We start from the raw sequence: 14,300 nt of genomic DNA, 5'->3' as shown, positions 1-14,300 counted from the left end.
TATTCTCCTTGTGAGTTCTCACAAGATCTGATGGTTTAAAAGTGTTCGGCAACTCCCCCCTCATTCTCTCTCTCTTTCTCTCTCCTGCTGCCATGCAAGATGTGCCTTGCTTCCCCGTTGCCTTCTGCTGTGATTGTAAGTTTCCTGAGGCCTCCCCAGCCATGCTGAACTGTGAGTCAATGAATTCTCTTTCCTTTATAAATAACCCAGTCTCAGGTAGTGTCTTTATAGCAGTGTGAAAACAGACTAATACAAACTGTATTTGCCTTCACCTTCAATAAACAGAGGTATTGCTATATATTAGGAAAAGGCAGAAAATCAAAACTAATTTATGTATAACAACTCAGGAGGAGCAGGAATAGGTTAAGAATAGGTCAGGAAAACATGGAACATTCAGGCTTACTTACAAGCAGAGAAAAAGTGTGATGTAATTTGCCTTAGGTTGCCACTTTGTCTATGAACTTTCCCTGATCATACTAACCCCAAAGCACTGTCTCTCTTATACACCAAGTTGTCAGCACAACTTGGGGCCCCTGGAAATTGTATTAGGCTGTTGGTAACAGAAAACCTGACTATAGCAATATAGGAAAAATGTGAACTGGCTGTTCAAAAGCTGCTCAAACCCCGCTTCCTTTGCCTTTCTATTTTATAAAGGCTGAAATGAGAAAACATTCACCTTTTCAGATTCACTTGCAACTAGGTAGTGGTGGCCAAATGTCAGAGTTCTGGCCGATGAGATGTAGCAGATCTCTGGAGAGGGCTTCCTTTACTCTTCCCCAAAAGTTATGCCTTCAGACTGGGAGAACAAAATCCACATACTGAGGCTAGCAAGTCAGGAAGGCAAAAGAGCTTGAGACATTAATAGTGTCTTGGCGCTGCTACACTGGCCATAAACTGATTATCTCAATTTCCTGTCACACCAGGATCCCTACCCCCATTAAACCATGGCATCAGTTAAGAATTGTGTTCACCCATAAGTAACAGAATGCCTTACTTCTATAGGTTAAAAAAAATGATAAGTTTTATTGTTTCTTTCAACAAGAAGTCAGGGAATAGGAAGGTAAGGCCTGGTAGAGTGGCTTGATCATGTTGTCAGTGACCCTTGCCCTCTGTATCTTCTTAGCTTTCCCTTCTTAATGTGCTGGTGTCCTCCTTATGGTCACAGGATGGCTCTGTACCTCCAGGTATCAGATCTGCGTTTCAGGCAAAAAGAAATATTATCTAAAGAGTTCAAACTGTGTCATATGGCCTCTCCTGGCTGCATGACGGGTGGGGAAAAAAATCAGGTAATTGGCTTTTCAATGTCTACAGTAGAGAAAACAATGTAGGTTGGTCACTCCACTCAACATCCATTCCCAATCACCTTCTCCCTTGCCTTCCTCTACTGTGTCACTAGTACTTTTTGATTTTTTAAACACTGCCTTGTGAAGGAATTACTGCCTCACCAATTAGACTAGAAACCTTGTGGATCCCTGACAGTGCCCAGAACTATGGACACTAAAATGTTTTGAAATAACGAGCAGTAACTGCCTGGGGTTCTTATTTTCTGAAGTTTTGCAGTCACCTTGGCCAATATATCGTTCTGTAACTAATAAAACAAGGCAAAGCAGGACCCGGTAAATGGCAAGAAAAGCAGTGGCTGAAAGTCACAGTAGTAGGATAATGGATTCCATTTTTAAATTTGAAATTTTATTTTGATGTAGAGACTCTCAGATGCTGCGCTACAGAATTCAGACCAGTTCTCCCACTGAGCACAACTTACAAAGCTGAATGAAATATAAAAACATCTTCTTGAAAGCATCAAAGACCTAATAAGAGAGTAAGGAATTATTGGGGTCAAAATCTGAGAGTGATTCAGAATCTAGAGGGGTTGGTTTAGCTCTTGGGGCCACTTTTTTTTCTCGGGGCATTTCTTACTCTTGAGGAGGTGGCTGAGAGACTGAGTTATGCCTTTAGTATTCTGTGGGGTTAGGGGCAAAAGTCAGAATCCAAGGACCATCAAGGGTTGGGACTTGATAAGCCCTGTGTTTTGACTTGAGATCCAGAAGGACTGTTCCATGTGAGTAAGGCTGAACCAGAAATAAAGCAGCCCTCACACAGACCACAGTTATCTTGGTCATCCTGGAAAATCTCAAATGCTGAATTTGGATTAAGGTAATCCTGGAGCACTAGGCTCCCCTAGACACCTGGCAAAAGAAGTTGAAAATCCCCCCTAGAGAAAGATAACATCATTTTAGGCCTCAAATGCCTGTAAGAAAATTTTTCAAAACAAGGTTGGCACAGTAAAAATCTAGTAGATGGATAAGAAGCGAGGACTTCATAAACAAGAACCAGCAGAAACAAAAGATCAGATCGGTCCCAAAGGGACTCAAAATTCTTGAATTCTTAAATTTTCCTTTGATATTATATCATTGTTTTCATGTCATGAAATTTTATACAGTATAGTTACAACAATGAAAAGAAATGAGCTATATAAAATAAAAAGCAAAAAAAAAAAAAAAAAAAAAAAAAAAAAAAAAAAAGCTAGAAAGAAATATACCAGGATCGTGTTGGTGGTATCTGACAGCAGCAAACTGTGGTGTTTATCTTTTTCATTTTTATATTTTCCAAATTATTTTATATTTTGGAGACAGGATCTTGCTTTGTCACCCAAGCTGGGGTGCAGTGGCATGATCACAGCTCACTGTGCCTCGACCTCTTGGGCTCAAGCAATCCTCTGGCCTCAGCCTCCCGAGTAGCTGAGACTACAGGTGTGCACCACCATGCCTGGCTAATTTTATTTTAATTTTTGTAGAGACAGGGTCTTAATTATGTTGCCCAAGCTGATCGTGAACTCCTGACCTCAAGGAATCCACCCGCCTCAGCCTCCCAAAGTGCTGAGATTACAGGTGTAAGCCACGGTGCCTGGCCTCCAAATTTTCTTTAATGACAATTTATACTAGAAGAAATACTTATGTAAAAGAGAAAGCAACATAGGGTATAACCCAGAGCAGGGCTAGATTTGTAGGCATTCAACTTCTACAGCTGTCCAGGGTCTTGTGCTCAGAAGGGCCTCATGCTTGGCTTAATGCTCTGCTGTTGCTGTCTTGAAATTCTTAATTTTTAAACAAGAAGCTTGATATAGTTTGGGTATTTGTCCCTGCCCAAATCTCATGTTGAAATGTAATCTCCAGTGTTGGAGGTGGGGCCTGGGGGGAGGTGTCTGGGTCATGGGGGTGGATCCCTCATGGTTTCCTGCTGTCCTTGCAATAAAGAGAGTGTTCTTGCAACATCTGGTTATTTAGATGTGTGTGGCACTTCCCCACAACCCTCTCTTGCTCTTGCTTTTGCCATGTGACATGCCTGCTCCTGCTTCACCTTCCACCATGAATATAAGCACCCCTGAGGCCTTCCCCAAAGCCGAGCAGATACTGGTGCCATGCAGAACCGTGAGCGAGTTCAACTTGTTTTCTTTATAAAGTACTCGGCCTCTGCTTTTTTTTTTTTTTTTTTAGACAGGATCTGACTCTGTTGCCTAGGCTGGAGTACAGTGGCATGAACACAGCTCACTGCACCCTTGACCTCCTGGGCTCAAGCAATACTCTCACTTCAGCCCTGCAAGAAGCTGGGACTACAGGTGCATGCCACCACACCTGGCTAATTTTTATATTTTTTGTAGAGATGGGGTTTCTGCCATGTTGCCCAGGCTGGTCTCAAATACCTAAGCTCAGGTGATCTGCCCATCTTGCCCTCCCCAAGTACTGGGATTACAGGCGTGAGCCACCACGCCTGGCCAGGTATTTCTTTACAGCAATGCGAGAATGGCCTAATACAAAGTCCCACATTTTCATTTGCACTTGGCCCTCCAAAGTATGTAGCCAGTCCTGACCCAGAGGCAATAAAATGTTGATCAATTCATTGATCTGGTCAACAGTCTCTGGATTTGCTCTAGTTTCTCCACTTCTCACTGAAAGGCATCTAGTTTCCAAACTGGAGGGAGATATGAGGCCAGGCACTGTGGTGCACACCTATAATCCCAGCGCTTTGGGAGGCCAAGGCTGGAGGATTGCTTGAGGTCAGGAGTTTGGGACCAGCCTGGCCATATATTGAGACCTATGTCTGCAAACAAAACAAAACAAAAATTATCTGGGTTTGGTGGTGCATGCCTGTAGTCCTAGCCAGGAGTTTGAGGCTGCAGTGAGCTATGATAGCACCACTGCACTCCAGCCTGAGCAACACAGCAAGACTCTGTCTTCAAAAAAATAAAATAAAATAAATTGAAGGGTGGGGCATGGTGGCTCACGCCTGTAATACCAGCACTTTGGGAGGCCGAGGTGGGTAGATCACGAGGTCAAGAGATCGAGACCATCCTGGCCAACATGGTGAAACCCTGTCTTTACTAAAAATACAAAGATTAGCTGGGCGTGGTGGTGAGCGCCTGTAGTCCCAGCTACTCGGGAGGCCGAGGCAGGAGAATCGCTTGAACCCGGGAGGCAGAGGTTGCAGTGAGCCGAGATCATGCCACTGCACTCCAGCCTGGCGACAAAGTGAAACTCCATCTCATAAATAAATAAATAAATAAATAAATAAATAAATTGAAGATGTGGCCAAACAGCTGCAGGAATGTTGGGGCACAGTAGAAAGAACCCAGGATTAGCAGTCTGCAGACAGGATTCCAGTTCTGTCACTAGAAAGCTGTATCTCTAGCTTGCTGGAATTCATCCCTTCCAGCTCTCAAGGCATCGGAATCACAGCTGTGAACAGGAAAGCTAGCACACCAGAGTCAGAATCAAGCAATAGTTATTTATCTAGTTCCCACCCTGTGCAAGGTACCGGGTGCTCTAAGATTCACTCCAATCCATGAGGTGCGTCTAGTCTTTCACCGAGATTTGCCAGTGGTCTTTCAGGGTATTTCTCCTTGCTTTCTGGATCTGATGACTTATCTGAAACTGAAGTTCTATCTGGAATGACTGGACCTCTGTCACTGCAGTGTCAGAAATCTCTTGCAAAGTAAGCATGGTGAACTTCAAGATGCTGGGCCACTAGGGGAAAGGGTGCAATTAATAATCCCTACCACTTATTGGATGTATACCAAGTGCCAGGCTGTGTGCTAGGTTTTTTGCTTGTGTTCCCTTTTAATCCTTTGAAATGGCTTGACTCTACTCTTATTTATGTTTTTCTGATAAGGAAACTAGGGATTAAAGAGGTTAGGTACCGAGGAGCCGGAAAACGGTCTACTTCCCAAAGCATCCTCTTGACAATTCCACTAGACTACCACCAATACCACCGAGCCCTCGTTGCTTCCTCTTCAGCTCAGAATAGTCCACCAAGTCCACGTTTCCCTAATCCCAAGGTCGGATGGCTGGGTAGGATAGAGAATGCAACGGAAGGACGCTAATGGAGAATTTTGCAGGGTCTGGGAGCAGAGCAGTAAACGCTGCCCTAAGCACTGAGTATGCTACAGTTTGGTAAAATCCACCCAAGCAGCTTTGGGATCCAAGGCTTGTACTGTATCCCCAACCAACACTAGGCAACGCCCCAAGTCCTCACACTTCCCACTCCGATAGGCGAAACTGCAAGAACCGGGAGGGGCGGCTGCCGCGTTTAGGCGCGAGGCACACACCATACCCTTCCGCAGCTTCCCACCTCCTCCAGACGCACGTGTTTAAAGAGTCCCTGCTCCAACCGGTCCCGCCCCACCTCCGCTCGGCCTCCAGCCCTGCCAGTACTGCTGGCTTCAAGTTTCCTCCAAGAGGCGGGCGCGCACAGCTGCAGTGGCGGCGGCAGCGGCCACCAAGCGTCCGGCCGCGCTTCGCCACCCACCTTTCCTTAGCTCCCGGCACTGCAGTCTCCGCCCGCCGAGGAGGGCGCGCTCAGTGGAGCAGGAGTCCAGGGTGGGGCGCCGAGAGGAGGGAATCCCGGGTCACACCGCTACAGTTCTCGCAGTGGCAGAGGCGGCGGTGGCGGCAGCGGCAGCAGCAGCAGCAGCAGGTGGAGCGAGCTACAGTGCTTGGCCTGAAACCCGCCGCTACAGCCACCCGGGCGGGAGCTGGCCCACTGAGTGGAGCCAGTGCTCACCCCGGCCCGACCCCCGGTTTCCGGGACACTTGGGTTGCCGAGGCCGGCTGGCCAGAGTCGCGGTTGGCGACTGGCGCGCCCGGGAGCGCACGGCTGAGCAGGAAGCCGCGTCTGGGGCGCAGGACCAACTGAGCCTACCTCCTCCCGGCTACCTAAAGACCCCTTCTCTCGGGAAAGAGCGCTGCCGGCGGTGGGATTTGGGAGGAGCTTGGAGGCCGCCCGGGCACCTCGCTGGACACTATCCGTTTGCGCCCCCGTGGCGCTGGAGGGTCCGGAGAGGAGCGCTCGTCTCTCTTCTGCGGTTTAGTGGCGGAAAGCAGAGAGCTCTTCCTGGGGCGGACGGGACCTCCTCCCTCGGTCCTCCGTGGAGTCCTTGCATCGCTTGTCGTATTGGTCTCGAGGGGCTTACAGCTTGACACTAATTTGCAGGTGTTCGCTGCTGATTTGGTTTCGTCTTCGATTTGGGGACAGTTCCCGCCAACGACACTCGACACACGTTTCCCTGTCTTCGTCGGAGGGCCGGGTCTGGGGTCGCCGGAGCCTGCGGGAATCCAGCGCCTATTCGCTGACCCTCGAGTCGCTCCGCTAGCTGTGCGCCCTCCTGGGCATTAGCCTGGAGAGGAGCGTGCAGACGCGGCCCCTTTGAGGCAGTGCGGTCCTCGAGGGAGGCATTGAGCTCCTAGGGGCTTCTTGGCGTGTGCAGTGGGATTGGGGTCAGCCGGCCATGGCCTTCACTTTCGCTGCGTTCTGCTACATGCTGTCTCTGGTGCTGTGCGCTGCGCTCATCTTCTTCGCCATCTGGCACGTGAGTAACCCGCTTTGGTCTCTCTTCTTTTGCCCCAATTTCGCTAAATTTCCCCTATTTCACCCCACTTTTTTCCACCTTGCGGGCGTGGGCGGACCGGGATGGTGGACTTTCTGCCGCTCCTCTGTCCCGGGGCAGGAGGCAGTTCGCTGCATCCCGCCGGGCGCGCCTTCGGTGCCCTCGCTGGAGTCGGGGGGCCGCTGGTGCCCGGGTGGGACACCCTCTGCAGGGCCCGACCGGGCGTCCCGGGTCCCGGGCCCCGGGGAGTGGCGGCTATAACCACATCTAACTCCTTCCTCTCCCGCTCCCTCCTCTCCTGCGGCAGGAGGCTAAGGAGAAGGGCCGCCGTCGGTCTCGGCAATTAGTCAAGTAGCTATAATAACTAAATATTTAAAATGTCAGCATCTGTGGTGGGTTGCATTTAGACATAATTGGAGACAAAGTGGAAACACGACGGGAGCGCCTTGTAAGAGGTAGGGAGAGGCCGAGCCCGCGGAAAGGAGGGAGACTGGGCGATGGGGGTCGAAGTGGAAGGCGGTGGGGGAAAGGCAAGGAAAAGAAGAGCAAGGAGACGAGGGAGACTGGGGAAGGGTAGGCATCATTAAGGCCGTGGAGGAAAGTCACAAAGAGAGACCGTGGAGAGCGACGACGGTGTCCTCCTCTGCCCTCTTGGCGTCTGAACGTCCGACTCCTGAAGACCCCCTGCAGGTGGCGAACCTCCGCTACGCCCCCAGAGTCCCCAGCCCGCACAAGCTTCATGTCACCCTTTCCGGGGCTATGCCAGGTGGAGGGCAGCCTTGGATCCCAGGTCTTTAGGTGTGGGTGGGAATAGAGGAGCGAAAGCTTCTGAATAGGGGAAGAGAAGTACTGAGAGCGCAAGAGTGCATACGCTGGTCCTCTCAAAGACAATACAGCATTTAGCGAGTGCAGGCAACTCTCAAGGCTTTCTTCACTGAAGTTGTTTAAGCCCCTTATCCTCACCCTCAGAGGGCTGGTGGGAAGAATGGCCAAGGCCAAATGTTTAGAAGGAGCATCCCAGTGCATAATTTCCCACCTTTAACAGCTTTGCCCTGCCCAGAGTCTAGGTGACAGGGAAGAACCCTGAGACGAATTCCTGGAGGCATGGTTCTGGTGAGCATCAGAGACTCTCATACAGTGGGGATGCCCCAAAATGAAGACGTGAAGAAAATTGCAGGGTGCATGAGATGCCCATGTTTTGTGTAAGTGGTTTGCGGAGTGAGAGTTTGTCTTAGAATAGAACTAAGCAGCTAGAGCAGCTCCGGCTACAGGGCTCTGACAGAGAGGAGAGGGGAAACTCGGGGAGGAAGGCGGCTTCCGACCGTGTAACCTTAGGAAAGACCCTTGCTGGCTTCCTTCCACAGCTCTAAAGTGAGAAAATTGACCTGGATGATCGCTAAGCTTTCCTCCATTTTTCAGATTGTGTAAAACCGTGCATCAGTAGACTTAGGAATCGGGGGGTGACAGGGAATTCAAACATAGATATTTGGAGGATGATTTAAAAAAATCTGCTGTTTATAAGTACTGGGATTTTAAACCCTCCCTTCTCTGCTCTGCCAGGCTGGGTCTAATCTGTGGTAGGAAATTGAGACTTGAAGTTGCTGACAGTTCTTAAGGGAAAAGGAAACTTACCTGATTGAGAATAGAAGGAGTACAGATTAGACCCTGCCCAAGCAGTGCAGCAAACCTCTGCTAATGTGCTTTAAAGGAACTTCCTCAGCTTCTTTGGATTTGGGGAGTTACTTGCATTCTAGAAGGCCAACTGCTCCCTTTTTTTCTGCAATACCTCATTTGCTGTTTTCTGTTTTTGCCTTGGCCAGAGGGTGTCAGGTACCAGAGAGCTCCCTCAAACTCAGTCTGGCTTGGAGTTCTCTGAACTGGTCCCTGAAGCAGAGCAAGTAACCAGAAAGAATAATTTCCTCTCGTTCAGGGGAAGATGATTAATAATTCAAGAACAGCTTAACTGAGTGGTTTGTGCAGCTAGTTGACATTTGAATGAAAATCAGGTGTTCCCTCATCCAGCATTGGTCTCTGCCCTCCAGTTTCTCAATGCTCACCCCCTTGTCTAGGGGTGGTTGAAATGCAGTCAAATCCCAACTCAGGTTTTATCCAGATTCCTCATGGAAGTGGCAAGATTCTTGTTTCTAATGATGAAAAGAATTTGTGCGTTTTGATTTCACATTACAGTAATAATTTTATAGTCTCAGTCCCTCCTTTCCTAGTCTTTTCCTTCTCTATCTCTTTCCCTCTCTCCAAATCAAACAACCCAAACCCCATCACACTGATTTGGTTCCTGAACATTGAACTGGGAAACCAGAGACACCCTGATTTCTGGGCACGGTTTGTATGTCTGGGTGTTAGTTACATGGTAGTAATTATTTCGACCAAAATTGAGGAGCCTTGGTTTTACGTTAGACTGTTTGCCTTCTTTCCAGCTTCTTACGTTCCTTATGTACTTCTTGATCGGACAAGGCATATTGATTGTGTGGTATGTATCAATACCCCCCAAAATGAATTGGGCACTTAACAACGTATAGCAGTGAAAATGCCTGCCACGCTGCCGTGTCTAGGCTGAAGATATGAAGATGGCATGCTTTTCTTATTGAATTGTACTTACCTACTTAGGGGTAAGGATGGTAGCTACTATGTGTTGGGTGTCTGCTGTAGGACAAATTTTAGGTACTTTACAGAGGATCTCTCAGTCCAGTCGTTTTCCTCCCCTTTCTTCCCACCGGCTGTCTGGGAGCAAGGATGGATGTGGCCAGCCTTTCTTTCAAGTCTTGTTTTTTACTTAGAAAATTTATCTGCATTTGTTTTCCATTGAAAATATTTCAAGTTACCCATTTATTTTATATCAACTACTATTTCTGAGTACATTTATCACATTTGGAAGAAGCAGAAGAAAACTGAGTTTTTCTGTGGCTTTGCATACCCTCAGGCACCTGGCCTCTTACTGCCCAGGCAGCCCTTTAGTCCTCATAACTGACATTTCCCAGATGAGGAAACTGGATCGGAGAGGTCACAAGGTTGCCTAGGGTTGCACAGCTGGTATGTATTGGAGCTGGTATTCATGGACTTGAGCTAGGTCTGTGAGACTCTTAAGCCTAAGCCCTTTCTCTAACTGTAGTCACTATTTTTGGATTCATAACTTAGATAATAATTTATATCCAAAGGATTACCTTTCTCTGTATAAATGAAATTTTAGAGTTGGAATTTCTGATTGTAGTTTTAACAGCAACAGCAACCAGACTCAAGACATACTATATATCCTTAAAGAGGAAGATTCTGTTTATTTGGACTTTCGCTTATAAAATGATACAGGTTCCTTGTCCAAAATTTTGAAAATACAATGATTTGTAATTAAATAAAATAATCACTAATCTTATCTAGAAAAGATTATCTCTTGTGTATTTTAAAAAATTGCATATGGCCTGGCTCAGTGGCTCATGCTTGTAATTCCAGCACTTTGGGAGGTTGAGGCAAGAGGATCATTGAGCCCAGGAGTTTGAGAGCAGCCTAGGCAACATAGTGAGACCCCGTTTCTAAGAAAAAGAATTGCATGTGGATGTTTAGAAGGAAAAAAAGTGTTCTAAAGGGTTTTTGATGTGAAGTGATGTGTATTTGCAGCCAGTATGAAATGAATGGTGTTTACTCACAAGAGCCTTCCCAGCTCTGCCTTGATTAAGCCTGTTTGCAGCATGTCTCATTTATATAAACCCAGACGAAGCTATTCTTTGAAAAAATCAAAGATTCACTACTGGATTTCAGGTTTTTAGCTTTTGAAGTTTTTATATTTGGAGTCACTGTAAGTTTTGACAATATACAAGTAAAATTAATTCCCAATAAAATTCCCTAGAAAGATCCGATGTACCATCTCATGTTGAAATTTCTTTGGATTCACAGCAGCATTTGCTGTGTGAGGGTTTAAATGGCCCCGGACAGGGATGACATACATATGTACTGAGAGGCAGTGTTTCTAGGGAAGATGTCTTCATGGTGGAGCCTTTTGCGGTTCTACCCTGTCACAGACTCAGCCTCTGGAAATCTAGTAAATATCTCAGTTTCTCAGAGTACCCATCGGGAAACAAAAAATGGGTTTATGTGAAATGGTAGGATGCTTGGGGTTGATAATAAATAGCCTATATTTTTATGACCCTGCCTTGGCCTACTTAGATGAGGGTACTGCACTCATTGCCAGGTCTTACGTGGTCTCCACTTTTTGTTCTACTTGTGATGCCCCTGTCCTTTCTGGCATCTCACTTTCAGGTGGGATGTCCACAGCTCCAGCCTGCTCCATCCCCCTCTTATCTCCTCCCTCCATCACTGCCCATTGCCCCACAGCCAGAGTGGAAGGAAGCTCCATGAGAGCAGGGACGTTTTCTCCTTTACCATTGTTTCTCCAGAGCCCAGAACAGTGCCTGACACACAGAGACTGTTTGGTATAAATACTCGTAGGACAAATTCTTGTTTCCTTCTGGCTTGACTCATTTCCAGTTGATATAGTGATATGTTTTGGCTGTGTTCACACCCAAATCTCATCTTGAATTGTAGCTCTCATAATTGCCACATGTTGTGGGAAGGATCTGGTGGAAAGTAATTGAATCATGGGGGATGGTTTTTTTCTATGCTGTTCTCATGATAGTGAATAAGTCTCATGAGATCTAATGGTTTTATAAAGGGCAGTTCTCCTGCACATGCTCTTTTGCCTGCCACCATGTAAGACATGCCTTTGCTCCTCCTTCACCTTCTGCCATCCTCTTGAGGCCTCCTCACAGCCATGCTGAACTGTGAGTCCATTAAACTTCTTTTCTTTGTAAATTACCCAGTCTCGGGTATGTCTTTATTAGCAGTGGGAGAACAGATTAATGGTAACTCCTTTCTGATTTGACTTCTGGCCGCTTCTTAAGGACTGCTTTCTAAGTAGTTTGGACAATGTGCATTTTCCCCCATGCCCTGGCACTTTGAAACTTTGGAAGCTAATTATTGCAAAGAAGACTGGCAATTGCCATGGGGTACGGGGCCCTTCTTGATAATAGTGGAGCTGGTTCTCTTTCAGAAGAGTAGGTTGGGAGAAGCACTGGCTGTCCCTGGGGAGAACACCTTCTGGAAAGTGTAATGTCTGGGTTGATGCATGGCACCTTATCCTTGTTTGCACTGCATGCTGCCTTATCCTTGTTTGCATTGCAATAACACCCCCGAAAAAGAAAGCTTACGTCATCATTGTATTTCCACTGCAGTCATGTTAGAGAGGAGACGAGAGGAGAGAAGTATGCAGAATTCGCAGGTCACCTAAAACAATCAGGCACCAGCTCCAATCCCAACTGTTTGGTGAGGTTTCAAGGCCTCACGGGTTGGATATTAGAGACACTAAAGTAACTTGTCTTTGACTTTAGAGTTACTGAACAAACATTAAAGGCAGTGAGTGTTGTGAGGCTCTTGCCAGGCAATTGGAGCTCCCACCTATAGTGGCCCTGAAGCTGTGCCCGGGCCCTTGCCTCACTCTAGCCCCTCTGGCTACCTGGTGCCCTTCCCTTCTGTATATCCACATGGCTCTGCGCTTTGCTCTCTGGACTTGTTTTCTGCTGTGGCTCTCTCTCCCAGTAAGTCTGCAAACAGGTTCCTCTGGGGCATCATTCTTCTGTAGCCATGCTATCTGGATAGTGCCCTTGCCACCTCCTTGTCACCGTCATCTGACTCACTCCTATGGGCCCCTCCACTGGGCACCATTGAGGACTTGGCTCCTGGCCAGTGTCCTGCCCTTGCTGTCCTGCAAGGCGCTGGGTACTGTTGGTTATCTGACCTCCCCTTTGGTGACCACTTCCGTCTTTGTGGTCCCTGGGCCCCCTGACCTGCCTTGGACCTGCCTCTGCAGTGTGAGCTCCCTGTTCTCTACTCCCGTACTCTGCTGCCCCAGGGGTTCTTGGGCCTCCTTTGAGTGTGGCTTTTCCTTCTTCTCTCAACGCATCGCTCCTCTAGGATTTCATTCCTCCTCTGTGTCATCACCCCTCATCATCTACCACTTAGCTCCTGCTGCTGCTCTCCACTGCTGCATCCTCTGTTTCCTGTCGCTCCTGTAGTGGATGCCTCAGTCTCCCAGGAATCCACTCTCTTCCCTCTCTTCTCTCACCCCAGGTACCCGGGAGCTGCTGGGACCCACGTGGATGCATGGTTTGACCTTAGCTGGTCTCAGTATTGCCTCCTAACTCTTCAGTGGGATGTGAGTCAGTTCCTTCAGCTTCCACAACACTGTTCTAGATTGTTGTCATTTTCTCAGAGCCCCCTGGAGCTCCCCAAACTGTCCCCCACCCCCGACCTCCTCTGAGCAGGTGACTTTACTTCCAGCTCACAGACAAGATAGAGATGATCAGACAGGGATGCCTCAGGACCCTGCCCCTCCCCAGACTTCTGATTAATGATTTATCTTTCCTTCTGGGACTCAGAACAGCAAAGTCTGTCCTCATCTGAGGCCACTTCCTCCCCTCCTAGTTATCTGTGGACATTGCTCCACCACTTTTCCCCACCTGTCTGTGTCTTCAGCCACTGCCCTTTGCAGGTCCACCCATCCCCACCCCTGGCAGATTCAAAGGCTGTGGTGCCTCTGAGCTGCAGACAAGCCTTTGGTCCCCAGGCCTTCTAGATGCTGCTCAACCTCTCTTCCTTTGCAGAGCGGTTTTGTCTCACCACATCCTGCCTGCCATCGCCTCTTTGGATTCTTACATCAGACACTCAGAAACCGCGGAGACTAATAAAACAAAGCCCTCTGCATCCACCACTCAGAATTGGCAAGTGTCAGCATTTTGCTATTTGTGTATCTTTTCTCTTTTCCAAAGACACTTGTTTCCTTTCTGGCTACCTGGCTTGTGCCCCCGCCCCTTCTCAGCCCAGCACTTGATGAGGACACCCGTGGTCTCCTGTGGCAATCTCTGGGCACCATTTAGTGCTTATCTTGGCCTCTCCATGGCTTTGAGACTGCTGTCCGCATCTTCTTTGCAACTGTTTTCAAATGTTGTTTTTCTGGGACCCTGTTTCTCCTCCATCTCCCCTGTGGGTTCTTCTTTCTGCACCTTCCTTTTCAAGTTGGTAGTTTCCTGCCCTCCCAGACCTGTCCCCTGACACTGACCCGGGTGTCCATGGGGCCACCTGCCCCATGCCCCACAGTTGGATCCCATCTGAACTTGTCTTCATGCCCTCCTCACTCCTCACAGACCCAGTGGGTTTAGTCTCCACCCAGGGACCCTCTCTATCCCATCTGCTCCTTCTGTAGTCACCAGCCATGTCTGTCCCCTCCCTTCCATGCCTCCCATCCTTGCCTTGGTTCAGGCCCCCATTTGCTGTTTCTCAGAGCATCGTGGTTCCTTCCAAGCTGGCCTCCTTGGTTATCATCTCCCCTGGACTAATTCTCCCTACACATGGCTACCAA

At 48.1% G+C, this 14,300-nt stretch overlaps 1 protein-coding gene and 1 long non-coding RNA gene across 4 annotated transcripts in view; one reads left to right on the top strand and one right to left on the bottom strand.

Moving 5' to 3' along the window:
* Positions 1–14,300, top strand: part of CNIH3 (cornichon family AMPA receptor auxiliary protein 3) — a 177,726-nt gene that overhangs the window by 34,271 nt on the left and 129,155 nt on the right. For 2 of the 3 annotated variants that reach the window (XR_007719722.1, XM_050760844.1), the window contains exon 1: positions 6,696–6,862. The exons of the other annotated variant lie outside the window; for it this stretch is intronic. Coding sequence is in view for 1 of the 2 variants with exons in the window: in XM_050760844.1 (XP_050616801.1) it covers positions 6,782–6,862 (81 nt within the window). In the remaining variant the exon portion in view is untranslated. Of the gene's footprint in view, positions 1–6,695; positions 6,863–14,300 lie in introns of those variants that run through there. 3 annotated transcript variants of the gene reach the window in all.
* LOC126937505 (uncharacterized) lies at positions 439–5,802 on the bottom strand. The gene is made up of 4 exons (XR_007719761.1): positions 5,680–5,802; positions 5,218–5,341; positions 4,813–5,021; positions 439–1,193 (listed from the first exon to the last, which is right to left on the bottom strand). It is a non-coding gene; the product is annotated as an uncharacterized LOC126937505 (long non-coding RNA).

This window comes from Macaca thibetana, chromosome 1 (assembly GCF_024542745.1).
Source record: "Macaca thibetana thibetana isolate TM-01 chromosome 1, ASM2454274v1, whole genome shotgun sequence".
NCBI classification, from domain to species: Eukaryota; Metazoa; Chordata; class Mammalia; order Primates; family Cercopithecidae; genus Macaca; species Macaca thibetana.
This window is presented reverse-complemented; position numbering and strand designations above follow the sequence as displayed.